This window comes from Erpetoichthys calabaricus, chromosome 1 (assembly GCF_900747795.2).
Source record: "Erpetoichthys calabaricus chromosome 1, fErpCal1.3, whole genome shotgun sequence".
NCBI classification, from domain to species: Eukaryota; Metazoa; Chordata; class Cladistia; order Polypteriformes; family Polypteridae; genus Erpetoichthys; species Erpetoichthys calabaricus.
The window spans coordinates 181,303,485-181,321,619 of NC_041394.2; the positions used below are offsets into that span (position 1 = coordinate 181,303,485).

Consider the following 18,135-nt stretch of genomic DNA (forward strand, 5'->3'; position numbering starts at 1 on the left):
TTTGAGGCTCTGTAATTGCCCAGAAAATTGTCAACGTCTTTGAAGGCTTTCCAGGCAATTTTTTCTGGCCCAACTAACAGATCTTCAAACCGCTTGTCACTCATAACATGTCTAATCTGGGGGCCAACAAAAATGCCCTCTTTGATCTTGGCGTCAGTTATTCTTGGGAACATCCGTCTTAAATACGAACATCTTCACCTTCCTTGTTCAGTGCTTTCACAAAATTCTTCATGAGTCCCAGTTTTATGTGATGAGGAGGCAAAAATATCTTTGCCGGGTCGACAAGCGATTCATGTGCCACATTTTTCTGTTCTGGAACTAACTTTTTATGAAGTGGCCAGTTCTGTCGAGAATAGTGCGACCCATTCACAGATGAAATAACAGTACTTTGTATAGCCGAGCTGCAGTCCTACTAGCAGAGCAACAACTTTAAGATCTCCACAGATATTCCAGTTGCACCTGCTATACTGGACGTGCTTCAGCAACAGTTCCATATTCTCATACGTTTCTTTCATGTGTGCTGCATAGCCAACAGGTACTGAAGGATAAACGTTGCCATTGTGTAGCAGAACAGCTTTCAGACTTTACATTAACGAATCAATGAAGAGACGCCACTATTCCGGGTTGTGATCACAACCCAAGGCTGAGAACAATCCTTCAATGTCACAACAGAAATTCAGACTGTCGACTTGTGCAAACAATTTGGTTATATCACGATGTCGGCCTCGAAACACAGAAATTTTTGTACGTGGTGACAGCAAACACCATTCCTGCAGTCTCGAACCCAGCAGCTTGGCTTTTGCTTTTGACAGACCCAAATCTCTGACCAAATCATTCAATTCGGACTGTGTTATCAGATGTGGATCGCCTGATGAGCATGGTTCAAAATCTGGTCAATGTCACTGTCAGTACCCTGCATTGCAGTTTCTTCATCTGGTTCATCTAAAGTCCAATCCTCTGGTGGTTTTGGAATTGGAAGACTGTCGTCATGTGGCACGGGTCTCATTGCTGAAGGCAGATTAGGATATTCAATTGACTTCTTATTTTTGGCCAAGAAACCAGACACATTAGTCAAACAGAAGTAACAGTCCGTCACATGGTCTTTCTGTTCTCGCCATATCATTGGAAGAACAAACAACATCGTCTTTCGAGTTCCTCTGAGCCAGGCTCTCATACTGACCGCACATGTCACACAGCAAATGTGAAGCGCCCATTCCTTGTCTTGATCACCAATTTTGCAGCCGAAATACAGATGATAAGCTTTCTTCACAGCAGCAGTCATCCAACATCTCTGAGGCGCAAGTATATATTCGCCACAGATATAGCAGGATGTATCACGGCTTTTACGACATTGACGGGACATATCGACTGACACCAAAATGTCTATAGCATCAAGCTTACTTAATGTTACATTGCTACAGATACTATATTTTGCTATACTGATACTATAAATACACACTATATATTAACCAAATGAGCAGGATCAGTGTATGCAAGCCACCTTTATAGCATGCTGAGACAGCATCAAGCTCGTTCAGACCTTAAGTCACTTACGGGAGCGAAATGTTTGGATACAAATATAAGAAAAAATCATGACAAAACCGAAACGGTACATGATGGGTAAATTGTGATGTGATATTCATGATCTGCACCCAAAAATCTATTAGAAACACCCAACAGTGTTCAAGAAGCAAAAACTTTGTTGTGCAATTTTATTAAAAACATATCTAATGATTGAAAGGAAGCATTTCATAGGTTTAAATCTACATTGATGTAATAAGTCACTATGCTGTAATAGGAGTCATGTGTCGTAACTGAAATGGTTTGATTTAATGCTCAGCTATTTAGGTCAAAGTATGTAATCACTTTATAAGAGGAAGTTGATAAGGGAGTTGCAATTGACTGTCTGGAATGTTGGGAACCGTAAATATTATACTATAAATACTGGTATGTAATGAGAAACTGCCATAAATCTGATATTGTACTAGGAATGCTGCCTCCCTTTCAGGATGGTAAAGCAAGAGATAAGATTGCCACCTAATTACACTCGGGTCTATATCTACTTTAAATACTTTGATTTTCTCCCACAGTGCAACACACACATTTTACAGTCAGTTTTGATCTAGTCTGGGTGGTCTTGTTCTCATCGGGATAAAGGCTTTTATGAAAGGAACCGATAATCTTTCAATCCCAGTACAAGTTGCCTGGATGTGTTTATGTCCATTGTGGTGTGATGCTTTGCTTTTTATCTTTTTCTACTTTGACTGGTTTCTGCTTTTATGACCTTTGCCATTTGACAATGTCTTGTTCTGCATGATCCTGAGTTGAAAATGGCTTATTAAATAATGTAGAAAATATTACAAATATCACTGTTGTATCATTTTGTTTATGCAGGATTAGTGAAATTAAATTAACTTCCCTAGGATTAGACCGGAGCATCACTTGGGCTGTGAAAACAATGCTAAAAGTGTTACTCTAGAGCAGGGGTAGGCAACGTCGGTCCTGGAGTGCCACAGTATGTGCAGGTTTTTGTTCCAACCCAGTTCCTTAACGAGAACTCAATTATTGCTGATGAAGCACATATTGCTTAAGTGACATTTTAATGCTTCATTTTAGTGGTCTCGCTTGTTAAGGTTCTCCAACCTTAATTGCTTATTTCAATCTTAAACTGCTGCATTCAGTGTTTTAATTGCTCCTTATTAGCAATAAGATGTAAAAGACAAAGCAGCCAGCAGTTCTCCAGCTAGCTTTTTTCCAATTACATCTGTGTGTGTTCGTCATGCACGGTTTGATTTAATAAAACACTTAATAGAAAAATGTGACAGACTGAAAATGATCTGTTTTAGGCTTCAAATCATTTGGATGATATCCTTGGAAAGGAAAAAAATCTACGATATAAAAGCCTTACATTGCACAGACTAACAAGCCATAAAATTAAATAAGGTCTGAGATTGGCAATGATTGGTTTCTAATTAAGCAATTGGGTTGAATGAAAACCTGTAGCCACTGCGGCTCACCAGGACCGACATTGCCTACCCCTGTTTTACATCTTTTTGCTAATAAGGAGCAATTAAAACACTGAATGCAGCAGTTTAAGATTGAAATAAGCAATTAAGGTTGGAGAACTTTAACAAGCGAGACCACTAAAATGAAGCATTAAAATGTCACTTAAGCAATATGTGCTTCATCAGCAATAATTGAGTTCTCATTAAGGAACTGGGTTGGAACAAAAACCTGCACATACTGTGGCACTCCAGGACCGACGTTGCCTACCCCTGGTCTAGAGTGTCACTGTATACACGCACAAAGTGTTGGACCTGAGGATTATTCTGGCTGTAAAAATGGTAGCAGTGTTAGTACTGTGCATTACATGGGCTAAAGCAGGGGTGTCCAGTGGCTGCAGGTGTTCATTCTGACCATCTTCTTAATTAGTGAGCCATTTTTGCAGCTAATTAACTTGTCTTGCCTTAGTTTTAATTGACGTGATTCAGATCCCTTAGTTGTTTCTTTTTCCTTAATGAGCAGCCAAACAATAAAGACACACAAAACAAGCTGGCACATGACCAGCTAACCTGAAAATAAAGAAAGGTGAAAGTCTCAGTCATGTCGGTCTGCTCAGGTCACCAAAACATCTTGACGGTGGTCTGCTGTGGTAGAATGAGAGCAGCAACAAGTCATGATATTCAATAACGACTTTAATTAACAGCAGGAATTGGCTTCTTATTAAGAAACTGGTTGGAGTGAAATTGGTTGGAGTTTGATATTCCCATTTAGCTGGTCAACTCTCAGCTTGTTTCACATCTCATTTCTGTTTGTCTGCCATTTAATGAAGAAACAAATCAATTCAGAGGACTGAATCCTTAAAAACAGAGCTATTAAAATGAAGAGAAAAGGAGTTAATTAGCAGTTAAAACTGCTTGCTGATTAGAAAAAGGCTTAGATTGAAAACCTGCAGCAACTACGGTCCACCAGGACCAAGGTTGGACACCCCTGGGCTAAAGTATAGGCATGTCTTATGTAAAAGTCAAGCTGGCATGTTACAGTGAAGACGTGTCTTCTCCTACCCTCATAATGGCGTTTCATAAGAAACGTTTTTCAGCAGCACAGTTGTTGCACGCTCTTGATAGTGATACGAGCAATGAGTTGAGGACCCTCTCATCAACAGGGATGACAAAGTGAATCTGTCTTCAGTCAGTGAAATTGAAATGGACAGTGGAACCGAAAGTGATTCTGATGAATCCTAAAGGGATGCTCGCGTTTGGGTTTCAGTTGACCCTGCTTCATATAAACCAGAATCACCTCATTTTGATTTTATATGGCAGCCAGGAATATAAGAGAATGTTGACAACCAAGATCCACTTTCTTATGTGAAGTTATTTCTTGATGATGACGTGATCGAAAGAATTATTGTTGAGCTGAACCATTATGCTGAACAGTGTTGAGTAAATGACCATACACCTAAGCAGTTTTCTTGTTCAAAGATATACCACACAAAGGGCATATTTTGACAGTATATGGTATTAGCATTATTACTATTATTATTATTTTTCATTTCATATTATTATTATTTGTGTCATTATTATAGTTTTTACACTTCTGACTTTGTACTTTGTATTTTTCACATTTTAAAGTAGAAGGATTAGATTTAATAAAAATGTAATTTTTCAAGCCAAAAAATGTAACACTTTTAACATTTTTTTTTTGAGAAAAACTTCAAGGCTAAGGAGGTTAAATAAATGAAGTATACAAGTTATACACCTGATTTTTTGTTGTTCACAGTCTGCTTCTACCAGAATGTTGTGTTCTGAAGCATGTCATATGAAATACAAGTCAGGAGAGGTTACACTTGAGCTGAGCAGTGCATTTATGAGGGTACTTTTGGGGTTTTGACCTTCATCTTATATATAAAACAGATTGTAACAATCTTGCGGTCCTGTACAGGTATGTATGTTATCATCCAGTTGACGCTTAGTAACCACGAGGGGGTACCAGAGAGCCCCAGACACAGCAACACAGTCCACAATATAAGAATATAAATACAATGAAGAGTTTTTATTCCACAAAGCACCTTCCAATGAATACCTCTCCAACAATTAGCCACAATCTTATATATAAAGCAGACTGTAACAATCTTGCTGTCTTGTATGTATGTTATCATCCAGTTGACGCTCGGAACGTTTCTGGTGTGCTCCGTAAAAGCAACCAACAGTTTTATTATGAAAACTCTGTAGTATTATTTGTTTGTCATTTAATATTTGTTTTTGTTAACTATATTTTCATCTTGCACTGTTCCTATTGTAACAATGTTTTAGTGGTAATAGAATTAAATCAACCTAAAAATAATAATAATTTAATTGACTTTTTTTCATCGTCAAAAATTGTGCATGTAAAAATGTATTACTACATCACAAAGCAAAAATTAATCTGTCAAGTTGTGTTTTTTTTTTTTATTGTAATCATTCGGTACATATAGATCAATTTTTACAAAAAATATGATTGAAAACAAATCAAACCCCACCCCTGAAAAGGAGAGCATGGCCTAAGGAGTAAAACTTAAGGCTTGTAAACATGCCTAAATGATTGAGTTTAATAGGGCAGAAAAAGATAAATGGAGAAGGAAGTAAATGCGGAAATAATTATTTCTTCTTATTCTAAAATATTATTGATTAGATCCTGCCAGGTTTTGAAAAAATTCTGTACAGATCCCCTAACTGAGAATTTGATTTTTTCCAATTTCAAATAATATAAAACATCGGTTTCCCACTGACTTATTAGAGAAGAGTTAGGATTCTTCTAATTTAACAAAATAAGTCTCCGTGCCAAAAGTGTAGTGAATGCAATCACAGTTTGTTTGTCCTTCTCCACTTCAAGTCCATCTGGAAGAACACCAAACACAGCTATTAATGGGTTAGGAGGAATTGTGATACCAAGGCTGTCTGAAAGGCACTTAAAAATTTTTGTCCAGAATGATGTTAGTTTGGTGCAGGCCCAGAACATGTGACTCAGTGAGGCAGCAGCTTGGTTGCAGCGTTCGCAGGTTGGATCTTGCCCCGGGAACATTTTGGACAGTTTTAAGCAAGACAGATTAGCTCAATATATAATGTTGAGTTGAATAATTCTATGCTTTGCGCATATGGCGCTCGAGTGAATTCTCTGCATTGCTACCTTCCACTCCTTTTCTGATATATTAATTAAGAGATCTTTTTCCCAATGTCCTCTTGGATCTTTGAAAGGAACGGACTCTAATAAAATTTTATATATTGCAGAAATGGTGTCTAAATCCTCAAAGTTGAGCAGTATTTTTTCAGCATGGTGGAGGGTACGAGGTGAGGAAAATCGGGCAGGTTCGATTTGACAAAGTTTCTAATTTGAAGATAGTGAAAGAAATGTGTAGCTGGGAGGTTGAATTTGGAATGTAATTGTTCAAAGGATGCAAAGATATTGTCTATATAAAGATCTCTGAGCAATTTAATCCCAAATCTTGTCCAGATATTAAAAACTGGATATGTTTGCGAGGGTTGAAAGAGGTGGTTCTCTTGCAGGGGTACCACAGATAGAAGAGTTTCCATCTTAAATTGCTTTCTAAATTGGTTCCATGTTCTGAATGAGTGAAGCACAATTGGGTTATTAGTATATTTGCGATAACTTGCATTTATTGGAGCACAGAGCAGGGAATATAAAGAAGTGCTGCAGGATTTTACTTCTATTGCGGACCAGGCCTGTGTATGTTCATTTATTTGTGTCCAGGTTTTTATGCCTTGTATGTTTGCTGCCCAGTAATAAAACTGAAAATTAGGTAGAGCCATGCCACCTTCTGCCTGAGGTCTTTGTAGGGTCGCTCTTCGGATACGTGAATGTTTTAAGTTCCAAATAAATGAGGTTATGGTTGAATCTAATTGCTTAAAAAATGATTTATTAATATATATTGGGATGTTTTGAAATAAAAAAAGAAGCTTAGGTAGGATAGTCATCTTAACATTAATTCTTCCGGCTAGAGTGAGATGAAGGGCTGACCATCTATACAAGTCTTGCTTAATTTTTTCCATACAGACAGCGAAATTTTGTTGATAAAGAGCTTTATGTTTACTTGTGATCTTTACCCCTAGGTATTTAAACTGATCTGCTATGGTAAAAGGTAGGGTGTCCAATCTAATATTATATGCTTGTGAATTCACTGGAAAGAGTATACTTTTATTCAAATTAATTCTGAGACCAGAGATCTTTTGAAAATCTGAAAGTGCTGTTAAAACTGCAGGCACAGCGTTTTCTGGGTCTGATATATGTAAAACCATATCATCTGCATATAGAGAAATTTTCCTTTCCAGTCCTTCTCGGATAATCCCCTTTATCTGATAAGAATTTCGACAGTGGACCGCCAGTGGTTCAATGGCGATTGCAAACAGCAGTGGTGACAAGGGGCATCCTTGTCTGGTGCCACATTCTAGTTTAAAGTAGTCTGAACAAATGTTGTTAATGCAGACTGAAGCTTCTGGACTGGTGTACAGTAGTTTGATCCATGCACAGATATTCAGGCCAAACCCAAATTTCTCCAATGCAGTGAAAAGGTAGTTCCATTCAATCATATCAAATGCTTTTTCTGCATCCAATGATAATAATATCTCTAGGGTGTTTGACTTTGCTGGTGAATATATAACATTAAACAGGTGTTGAAGATTGGAAGATAAGTGTCGGCCTTTCATAAATCCAGTTTGATACTGTGATATTACCAAAGGCAGCACTTTCTCCATCCTTCTAGCTATAATTTTTGAGAGTATCTTAACATCATTATTCAGAAGTGAAATTGGTCTGTATGATGCACATTGTAACAAGTCCTTATTTTGTTTAGGAAAGACGGTGATTAATGCTTGACGAAAAGTTTGAGGTAGAATTTGATTGTCTCTAGCTTCTGTAAATGTTGCCAATAAGAAGGGAGCTAGTTGAGTGGAGAATTTCTTATAAAATTCTATAGGGTAGCCATCAGGGCCTGCTGATTCCCGCCTTGAAGTGACTTTATAGCATCTTGTAATTCTGATAGGGTCAGAGGTTTATCCAGTTCCTCAGCACTAAAAGTATCTATTTGTGGTATCTGTAATGTATCCAGAAATACATTAGATTTTGTGTTGTCTTCTTTAAACTCAGTACTATATAAGGTTTTATAGTAGTCTCTAAATGTGTGCATTATATTTTTATGGTCAATGAATTCATCTCCATTCGTGTTGGTGATTACTGGGATTGCATTGCGAACTTCTTGCTTGTGGATTTGTTGAGCTAAAAGCTTATTAGCTTTCTTTCCATGTTCATAGTAATGATGTCTTGATTTATAAATAAGTTATTCAGTTTCTTTAGTTGTCAAGATGTTGAGTTCTGTATGCAGAGCCTGCCTTTTCCTATGAAGAGACTCACTTGGATGCCTGGCTTGTTCTTCATCTATTCTAGTAATTTCGCTTCTTAGCTCTGACACTTTCTTGGTTTCTAATTTATTTCTGTGGGAAAGATATGAAATAATCTGTCCTCTTAAAGAATGCCTTTAGAGTTTCCCAGAGTGTTCCTGCAGAGACCTCTGAGGGTGTGTTTGTCTCTAGGAAGAAGCTAATTTGTTTGGATATAAATTCTGTACAGTTCTCGTGTGCTAATATAAGTGGGTTAAGGCGCCATCTGCGAGGTGAGTGTGGGGGGCATAACGATTTTAGCTCCAAAACTAGAGGTGCATGGATGGAGATAACAATTGTGTCGTATTTACAAGATTTAATCATAGGCAAGAAATTATTATCTATAAAGAAATAATTGATTCTTGAGTAGCTATGATGCACTGGTGAGTAGAACGAATATGTTCTTGAGTTTGGGTTTAGAAACCTCCAGGGGTCTAATAAGTTATGGTCGGTTACAAACTGTGTAATTGTCTTTGCAGTGTTAGATGTCGTCCCCCCTGTGGCAGGAGTCCTAGATAAGAGTGGATTTAAAACACAATTAAAGTCCCCAGCCATTATAATTTAATGAGTGTTCACATTGGGAATGGATGCAAATAGATTTTGCATGAATTCTTTATCATCGACATTGGGCGCATAAACATTTATCAAAATCATTTTACAGTTAAATAAGTTGCCCATGACCATCACGTATCTCCCTTCAGGATCCGATACTACATCTGATGCTACAAATGAGACTGTTCTGTGTATGAGAATTCCCACACCTCTAGTTTTCTTTGTAAAGCTAGAATGAAACGTTTGGCCAGTCCAGTCTTTTTGTAGCCGGAATTGATCCTTGCTTAGTAAGTGGGTCTTCTGTAAAAATACTATTTTAGCGTTTAAGCCTGTTAGGTGAGAGCATACTTTCTTTCTCTTTAATTCGTGATTCAGGCCTTTAACATTCCAGCTCACAAAATTAACTGTCCCATCATGGAGACGTTAATTCTGAATTTTTGATGTCATTTTATAGTCTTAACTGGTAGTGAGGCAGTTTTAATCTTAATTTCCAATTTCCCCATGAGTTATTGCCATACAGCCTATTGTTGCGTTGATAGTTATAATTATAAGGATTAAAAGGATAGATTAGATATTGCTTGCTCTCCTTCTCTCCTCCCCTTATCCCCCCACCCCCCCATTTTGACTCCCCACATGAGGCTAGACCCCACTTCACAACGTCCCAGTCCTCTGACATTCCGAGAGACAGAGTATGTCCAAAACAAAACAAGCCCCCCCTCCCCCGCAGCGGCGTTTGAGAATTAAAAAGTAGAGATATCTATTGCAGCTAAAGGCTAAATACTATCTGCCAAAAACATAATCATTAGCAGTCTTTAAGCTTAAAATATAATCTTCAGCAATTTTAAAATGATAAGATAATAAAATCATGAACCCTGGGATTGGTGTTAAAAAGTGGTCTAGGATAAGCATAGTAAATCCTAATGCAATAATAGAAATAACAATAAATCAAGGGTATGATGTTAAACAGTCTCAGGTTGACCTTCAATTCTAATATTATTCCTTCTTCACCCATCCTCCAGGGCTGCAAGTCTGTCTCCGAGTTTTTTGCATTCGGACTTCGCAGCTGTAGCTTTTTCATCGGCATTAGATGCCAATTGTTCCGCTGTTTCAATTTGAGCCGTGAATGCCTGCTTAACGTCATCCAGCTGACCAGCAAGTTTTTTCAGTTTGGATCTGTTTTCTTCAATGTGTTCCTCTAATTTCCCCAATATGCCTTTAAAGGTCGCGTCAAAATGATTAAATAGACGCGTTTCCCTGTCCTTGTTATCCTTCTTAAGCTCCTTCTTAAGCTCACTCGTGGCAGTAGCCAATAATGCGATCATCTCATTCAGTTCAGACAGATCGTTTCGGCTTTTGTGCTCCGCGGGTGGAATTGCAGCTCCTATTACAGCCGATGCTGTGGGCTTGCAATGAGTAGATGAGATCACGTACTGCAGGGCCTTTTCTAGTTTTGAATGATCCTCTGAAATCGACGATCCATCGTGACCTACACCACTTGCACCCTCGCTCCCATTTTCGCTCTTGACTGGAGACGATACAGTGGAGCGGGTTCCTAGGAAGTCGTTTGCTTGTTCCAGGTCAGTCTCCAAGAGGCCGTACCTCGTGCTCGGGTTTGATGTCTGTCCAGGCTTTGATGTAACTTTAAGTTTCTTTTCCGGTTCTTTCTGACCTCTCTTCTTGTTACTCATGTTTATATATTATATATTGTAGTGGGAGTTCCTTGGGTCGGGTAAATACAGGATACCTCTAAATAGTAAGAAATACGTGGGAAAATAAAACAGCTGCTAATGGAGCTCTGCTTCGGACGTCCATCTCATGTAACGGACTAGACCAACTCCCGTGTTTTTTTTTATTATATTTTTTATCATCCAGTTGACACTCAGAACGTTTCTGGTGTGCTCCGTAAAAGCAACCAACAGTTTTATCATGAAAAATTCATAGTATTATTTGTTTGTCGTTTAATATTTGTTTTTGTTAACAGTATTTTCATCTTGCTTTATTCTTATTGTAACAATGTTGTAGTGGTAATAAAATTAAATCAACATAATAATAATATTAATTTAATTGACTTTTTTTGTCATTAAAAATTCTGCATGTAAAAACTTATTACTACACCAAAAAACAAAAATTAATCTGTTTTTTTTAAATTATATTTTTCTCAAACAATTTAAAAAAAACCTGTATTTTCCTCCTGGGCAACACCGGGTGTTTCAGCTAGTATTACATAAAATGACTTAATAGAGGAAGAGAAAGTGTAAAAGTAGTGCTGAACTTACTCTGTGATACAGATTATAGAGATCTTAAGCCAACTATTAGTAGAGAGGATACCACAGAGGTGTATACAATTATGAATGGCCTAGAACTGGTAATTATGTCCTGTTACTTTACTTGCACTTCAACTCCTTGCACTTTGTGGGTGAAGAACCCAGGAGGTGGAGCCACTCTGACATCACCACTCCTGGGCCCTCCCTCTGGCTATTTAGATCAGGGGAAGAGAGAGTTCAGATCAGGAGATCATTCCATTTGTAAGGGGTTTTGCAGTATTGATGTTTTTCTTTGGATTTTTCTGGTTCTGCTGACTTCCTTGCTCTGTCTTAAAGATTTTGTTTTCTGGATTGTCATTTCAGACTTGTCTGATTTAGGACAGCTTTTTAGGCAACCCCTTTTTGCCTGTTTCTCCTTTTTAAACCTCTTGTTCTGTTTTCTATTTTTGTGAATAAATCTTCTATTTATAAATATATGCATAACTGGTTTCTCGGGAGTATACTGCAGACTGTCTCAGACTTGCTAAGATTAAGTAAAGAAGACTACAACTGAAAATCAATGGAAAAGTAGTCAAATCTGACATGGCCATAAGCTGGACATATCTGTCATAATATTTTTCTGGTAATTTTAATTTATGTTTTCTGTTCCTCTTTCTTTTAAATTTTTTCAAACATCAATTCCAAGGTTTTGAAGATAAAGGAATCCATTGGTTATATCTTTTTTTAAGTGCTTTTAAAAATGCTGGGATTTAATTACATTGTCCTCTGGAACAGTATTATTTTCTTATGGGTGCCACCATTTTGACTAAGTGGGAAGGGAAGTGGGTGACACAATGCATCATCAATGGGACTGTGTAAAGATCAGCATGTGTATTCCCCTGATTGTCTGAAAACTGTATTTAAAAAAATTTGTCTTTAAAAAAATGGAGTGATTATTCTTATTAGTATATTCAGTCAGTCAGCCAGTCATTTTCCAACCTGCTATATCCTAACACAGGGTCACAGGGGTCTGCTGGAGCCAATCTCAGCCAACACAGGGTGCAAGGCAGGAACAAATCCCAGGCAGGGTGCCAGCCCACCGCAGGACTATTAGTATATTATGGTTACAAATTCTTCTGTTAATTGATTTATACATACAAGCATGTGGGAGCCATACAAACTACCGAGTACGATTTTGAGTTGCTGCAATGAAATTTCGTCAAAATGGACTAGCCTGCCACATCATTTTTTTCACTTTGATTTTCAGGGTGTCTTTGAATTCAGCCCTCTGTAGGTTAATAATTTTCATTTCCATCAAATGATGTGGCACCCTTTTGTTTCTAATGCATTACACAGTCCATATCAGTATAAATATCCAGCAGGATTTTTTTACCTGTTGAGATCTGATGTGTTTTCAAAGTGTTCCTTTCATTTTTTAAGCAGTTTATAAAAGCAGTATTGAATGCCACAGGAATTATTCTGCTTGAAGATTCAGGCTACCTGCTTTTTAGATTAGGTCATAATTTCCTTATTCATTTCCATCTAAAGACATCAGACAAAAAACACAAGATTCTGTCATTAATATTTGTTACCAGGGCCACACCCAGGCATAGTGGTTGGCACTACTGTTTCAGATTCCATGGACCAGTGCTAAATTAGCAGGCCGGTTTCTACACAGCTTTTGTAATGTTTACACATTTTCCACATGTCTGCGCTGCTTTCTTTGGATACTTTGATTTCCACTTACATCCCAAAGACATGCATTAAGCTAATCAGAGACTCTAATGGGAAAATGTGGCTTCAACATACTGGGGCCACAGCCATTACGATTTCTGTCTTTGAACCTAACAGTGATAGAACCTCCAAACTTGGAATGGCTTCATAAACTGGATGGTTACTTACTCAGGCTTTCTCAATGTAGCTCTGCCATTCATTGGCCAATGCATTAATGATGAAATCTGAAATTTTAAAATTGTCATTCTCTCCTATACTATGACTTACACTTTTACATTTATACTTCACACTGCCTGCATACAGTTATGTACAGTACACTATCTGTCATATATTCTCACATCATCTATCGAAATCGTATTATTATTGGCTGAAAGGAGTATGATGTAGCAAGCTGATTCAGTCTCTTCTGGGGACATTTGTAGCAAATGGAGTTCTCGAAAGGAACAAACTATATATAAAAGTAATCTGGTCTACTAGTGGGAGTGCTAGCAAGTTTCATGATTTTCTAATCTGGTGTAATTGGAGCTGTCCAGTTGGCCAGAGGCCAGTCCTTTTAAACAAGCTGATGGCTGCAAACCCCCCACCTGTTCCTCACTTCCCCACCAGCCCAGATGGAAGAGCAGCACTACTGCACCATGTGTTAGAGAACACTTCAGCTTTGATTTAGAACTTAGCATAAAAAGCAACAATGAAATGGTATAGATAGATAGATAGATAGATAGATAGATAGATAGATAGATAGATAGATAGATAGATAGATAGATAGATAGATAGATAGATAGATAGATAGATAGATAGATAGATAGATAGATAGATAGATAGATAGATAGATAGATAGATAGATAGATAGATAGATAGATAGTACTTTATTTGATCATGAGTGAAATTTTGCTTTTTACAGAATATCAATAAATAATAAATATTATCATAATAAGCATCACACTCCTCTCAGATACACTCTAGAATGACCTAGCAGCGTCTCTTGAAATACTTCTGTCAAATAATACACTGGAGGTAATTAGTATGTCAATGAAGCGCTGTGTAGCATTGTTTATAATGGCCATCAGTTGTGTCTTCATTCTTTCCTTTGCAACCACCTCCAGCAGTTCGAGAGTGCATCCAATTGCTGAGCCTGCCTTCTTTTTCAGCTTGTTAATTCGATATGATGCAGTACTCATAAAAATGAATATTTAATAATACAGCCCAGATAAATTTATGTCTGTTTGTAATACATAAAGGAACTCTGCTGCATCAGCCTAAGGCAAGCTAAGGAGGGACCCAAACTGGGACTTTCAGAGAAAGCACAAAGCCTGCTCACTGGGGCTGTGCCTATTTTAATTCCTATGGATACTGAATATAAATCTGCTTTTCAGAATACAGTTTTCTTTTGCAATAAGCACAGCTCAGGGATGTTTTGAAGGAGTTTGTCAGAAGCTATTTGAACTGCATCCTCCCAACACAATCCCAGTATGCACAGCCATCTCCTGCATTTCAGCAATCAACCATTCTTTCTGTGTACATTTCATTTTCAAGCATTTTAAAGTAAGTTTTTGACAGCTAATTTGTTCCCTCTTGTTACAATTCATCCCTATGTTGGTGTGAGTGATGGGCATTTGAACACTGTTCTGTGATTTTTTAACTTTTTTAACTAAAAATAGATTCTTAAATTTGTTTAGATAGCTTTCTTTTTGTTTTATTTAAATTTGTAAGTAGGCTATTGTAAGTCAAAGTCTGTCTGACAACATACGGAATTAGGTGTCAAAAAACTCATAGCATTAATTTTGCAGCAAGTTTACCAATCACCAGAATTTCAGCAGAAAATAAAGTTAAACAGCTGCTTGAGAATCCTAGGCCTATATATTCACAGTTCTCAACTACTGTCTGGCTACTAGGAAGTTATTTGCGAGTCAAGCTAATAAAGAGACTTAAAGCCACATTATGATCTTGTGTTAGTAACATAAACCTTGATACATATCTTACCTGTAAATAAAACATTAAATCTGCTCCATTGCTTTCAATACTGGGTGGTGCCAGAAAAAGTAGCCTGCCAATCATATAGTACAAGCTAAAATGACCTATGTGACACACCTGTAATAGCCACCATGTCCACTTATTAGGACTTGTTCCACGCTCTGTTTCTGTGGTACCCATAGAAGGACTTCTTGGTTTCATTGTATTACTCACAGACCCAGCAATACAACACTTGCTGAATTGTGCATTTCACAGAAGTGCTCACAATGAGATATTGTTCCCTAGAATTCCTCAGTGTCAGCTTGAAGGAGCCTGTTCAAATATTCTGCTCCACAATTGAAATATGTTCTTCCAGTGAACTCAGCATGTCTTCTGTCAAGCATGCACACAGATACCAGAACTAACAAAATTAAACTAAACTTGAAAAGGGACTTCCTAATAGCTTCACCTGACTACATTTTCTGCTGCTGCTGTTAAAACTAAGACGAGGCCCCTTGCTGTGTGCATGGCCACCATATATCTTTCTAGCTTTCTATCTATCTATTCTGTCTTGTCTATCTTTTGTGGCCTGTAGGGGGCATGTCAGGGTCCCAAACCCACACATAACTGCACAGACATGAGTTCCCAGTTTGAATACTATTATTTAACAAAATATCTTCAGATGTGCTCCTGATTTAACAATAAAATCATCTTTCTTTTCTTTTCTCCTCTCTTCCTCTTCCAACCCCAAATGCCCTGAGTAAGGCAGAGTGGATTTTTTTTAATGCTGGACCTGGAAGTACTTCTGGTGCTAGAAAACTGTACCCAGGAAGCACTTTCTGGTTCAGGCATAACTGCCATAAAACAAGGGAGTCCTCTTACAGAACTGCCCCCGAGCAGCTCCCGAAGGACTCAAAAGGGATGTCCGTCAGACATACAATTCCCATGTACCCTTACAAGTGTCCAAATTGGAAACATGCCAGATTAGCACTGCCACCAATCATACTGAGAAGGGGGACAGCAGTTGTCAGGATTCTCCCTCTGTACTTATATTATATCTTCCTCCTGACCGGGAAAGGGAATAGTGTCTGGGATGCATCATCCATCTATGCTGTATGTCCAAGATGGCTACCCGGCCAACTAAAAGAACTCATCCAGAGCAGTCTGTATGCCAGTCCATCCATTACATCTGTCACACTATCTGTGTCTATCTAATAGATAGTGTATGAAATAGTAGCCCACAAATCATGGAATAAACACTGACATCACCTTCACAACAAAGCTATCTATTATGATAATTGCCATATCAACCTATGAAGGCTTCTTTCCATATGATCCACAATGTTGGCAACAACTTCTGAAGTACAGATGGAAGAGTCATTTGTTTACAGTACATTGTTCACAAAATGTACGCCACCTTTTCACTAATTGCTGAGTTGTGCATTTCACAGGAGCACTTGCCATGGGATATTTTTCCATGGATCACTCATGTGGCAACCTGAAAGAGTCCATAAAAACACAGAGCCCCACAACTGAAACACGCTGTTCCAAAGAATATGACATGTCTTCCCTCCAGCACATACATGGATACTGTAATAGTACCTACCAAATGGTAGCTTCATCTGACTATGTTTGCTACTTCTAAAACCAGGCCAGGTCTCCTTACAATGTACAAGGCTATTTTTCTGTGCACCACCCTGTGTAATCCATGTTTGCTGGCATGAAAAATACAAAGATGCTTTGAACTACATTGTTATTTAAGACACACAATTTCACAATGACAGTTTAATTAAAATGAAGTCCACCTCACCATTAATTATATGTTGATATGTGAATATGAATCTAACATCTTGACTCCAGTATGCTAGCTAATGAAAACGCATTTGGTTTGCATTTGTGTACATGTGATTATTTCTACTTACTGAGCTACTGTGCATCTCACTGATGATGCGTATGAATCAATGTCATCTTTTTACAGTTATTATGTGAAAAGGTGATGGAAATCAATTTTAGGTAATCATTGCCTATGAAATGTCTTTTTTGGTTTAAATCAGGGTATAGCTCAGATAGGAAAAAAAAAATTTTTAATGAGGAAGGGTAATTTACCCATAGGGCTTACCATTTCTATAGGTGATTCTAGCCATGAATTGATAACCCTGCATTAATTTACACAATTTCACATTTAATTTGACTATTTTGAACCCACAAACAGCATTGATAGCTCCTATTTGCAAGCTGTAGCTCTGACAGACCCCGTTATCAAAAAAGATCAGTTCCCATTTTTGAGTACAAAGTGTTTATCAGTTCCAAGAGAACAATCATTATAAACATCAGCATTACCAACTAGCTTCTTGTCCCATCTCTGCAATGGAGCAGTGAGTGGATTCAGCCTCAAATGATGGTACACGAAGTAGAAACCAGGGATGTGCATTTTATTGCTGTATGCCTGTGATTTAATACTCAAAAAGCATAGTTAACAACTGCAAAACAATGTGTCTGACAATGTGGGCCAGAATATTTAGCTAGATAAATATTTCAGGATTGGTTTAATGTGTCTATGCACAGAAAACAAATGATTTAGAAGGACAGTAGTGGACTATCTTTTCTCTTATCCTATAGAAGTGATGTGATATCTTCTTACCTGGGGATCTGCGAGTCGACTTATGTCTGGATAAAGGTAGAACTTGATTCCTCCTGCTGCACCGGGTAGAGTCACGCCTCGGATCAACAGCACCAGAAGCATAATGTAAGGAAATGTAGCAGTGAAATAAACTACCTATAGGATGAGAAAGGTATGAAGGAGTTTTCAATGCATTCTGATTCTTTGATTCATGTATAGTAAAAATAATAATAATAATTGTTTACATTTATATTGTGCTTTTCTCACTACTCAAAGAGCTTTACATAGTGAGTGGGGAACTATTTCAACAACACACTAATGTACAGCATCCACCTGTGAGATGAGACAGCAGCCATTTTGTACCAATTCACTCACCCACCATTAGCTATCTGGTGGTGAAGGGGTGAGAAATAGTCAGACAATTAGAGACAGGGGATTATTAGGGGTCAGAAAGAGTAGGCCATGGTGGACAATATAGGAAGCATTTCAGGATATACCCTACTCTTTTCAAAAGATGACTAGGGAACTTCAGTGACCACAGAGATTCAGTACACCAGTTTCATGTCTCATCCAGAGGATGGCACCATTTTTACAGAACAGTCTCCCT

The 18,135-nt window shown here is 37.8% G+C and overlaps 1 protein-coding gene across 1 annotated transcript in view; it reads right to left on the reverse strand.

Annotated features, from left to right (window-relative positions):
- LOC114657499 (sodium- and chloride-dependent GABA transporter 2-like) overlaps nt 1-18,135 on the reverse strand; it is a 151,319-nt gene that overhangs the window by 70,320 nt on the left and 62,864 nt on the right. Inside the window, exon 7 of the mRNA XM_028809366.2 lies at nt 17,550-17,684. Coding sequence (XP_028665199.1) covers nt 17,550-17,684 — 135 coding nt within the window. The remainder of the gene's footprint in view (nt 1-17,549; nt 17,685-18,135) is intronic.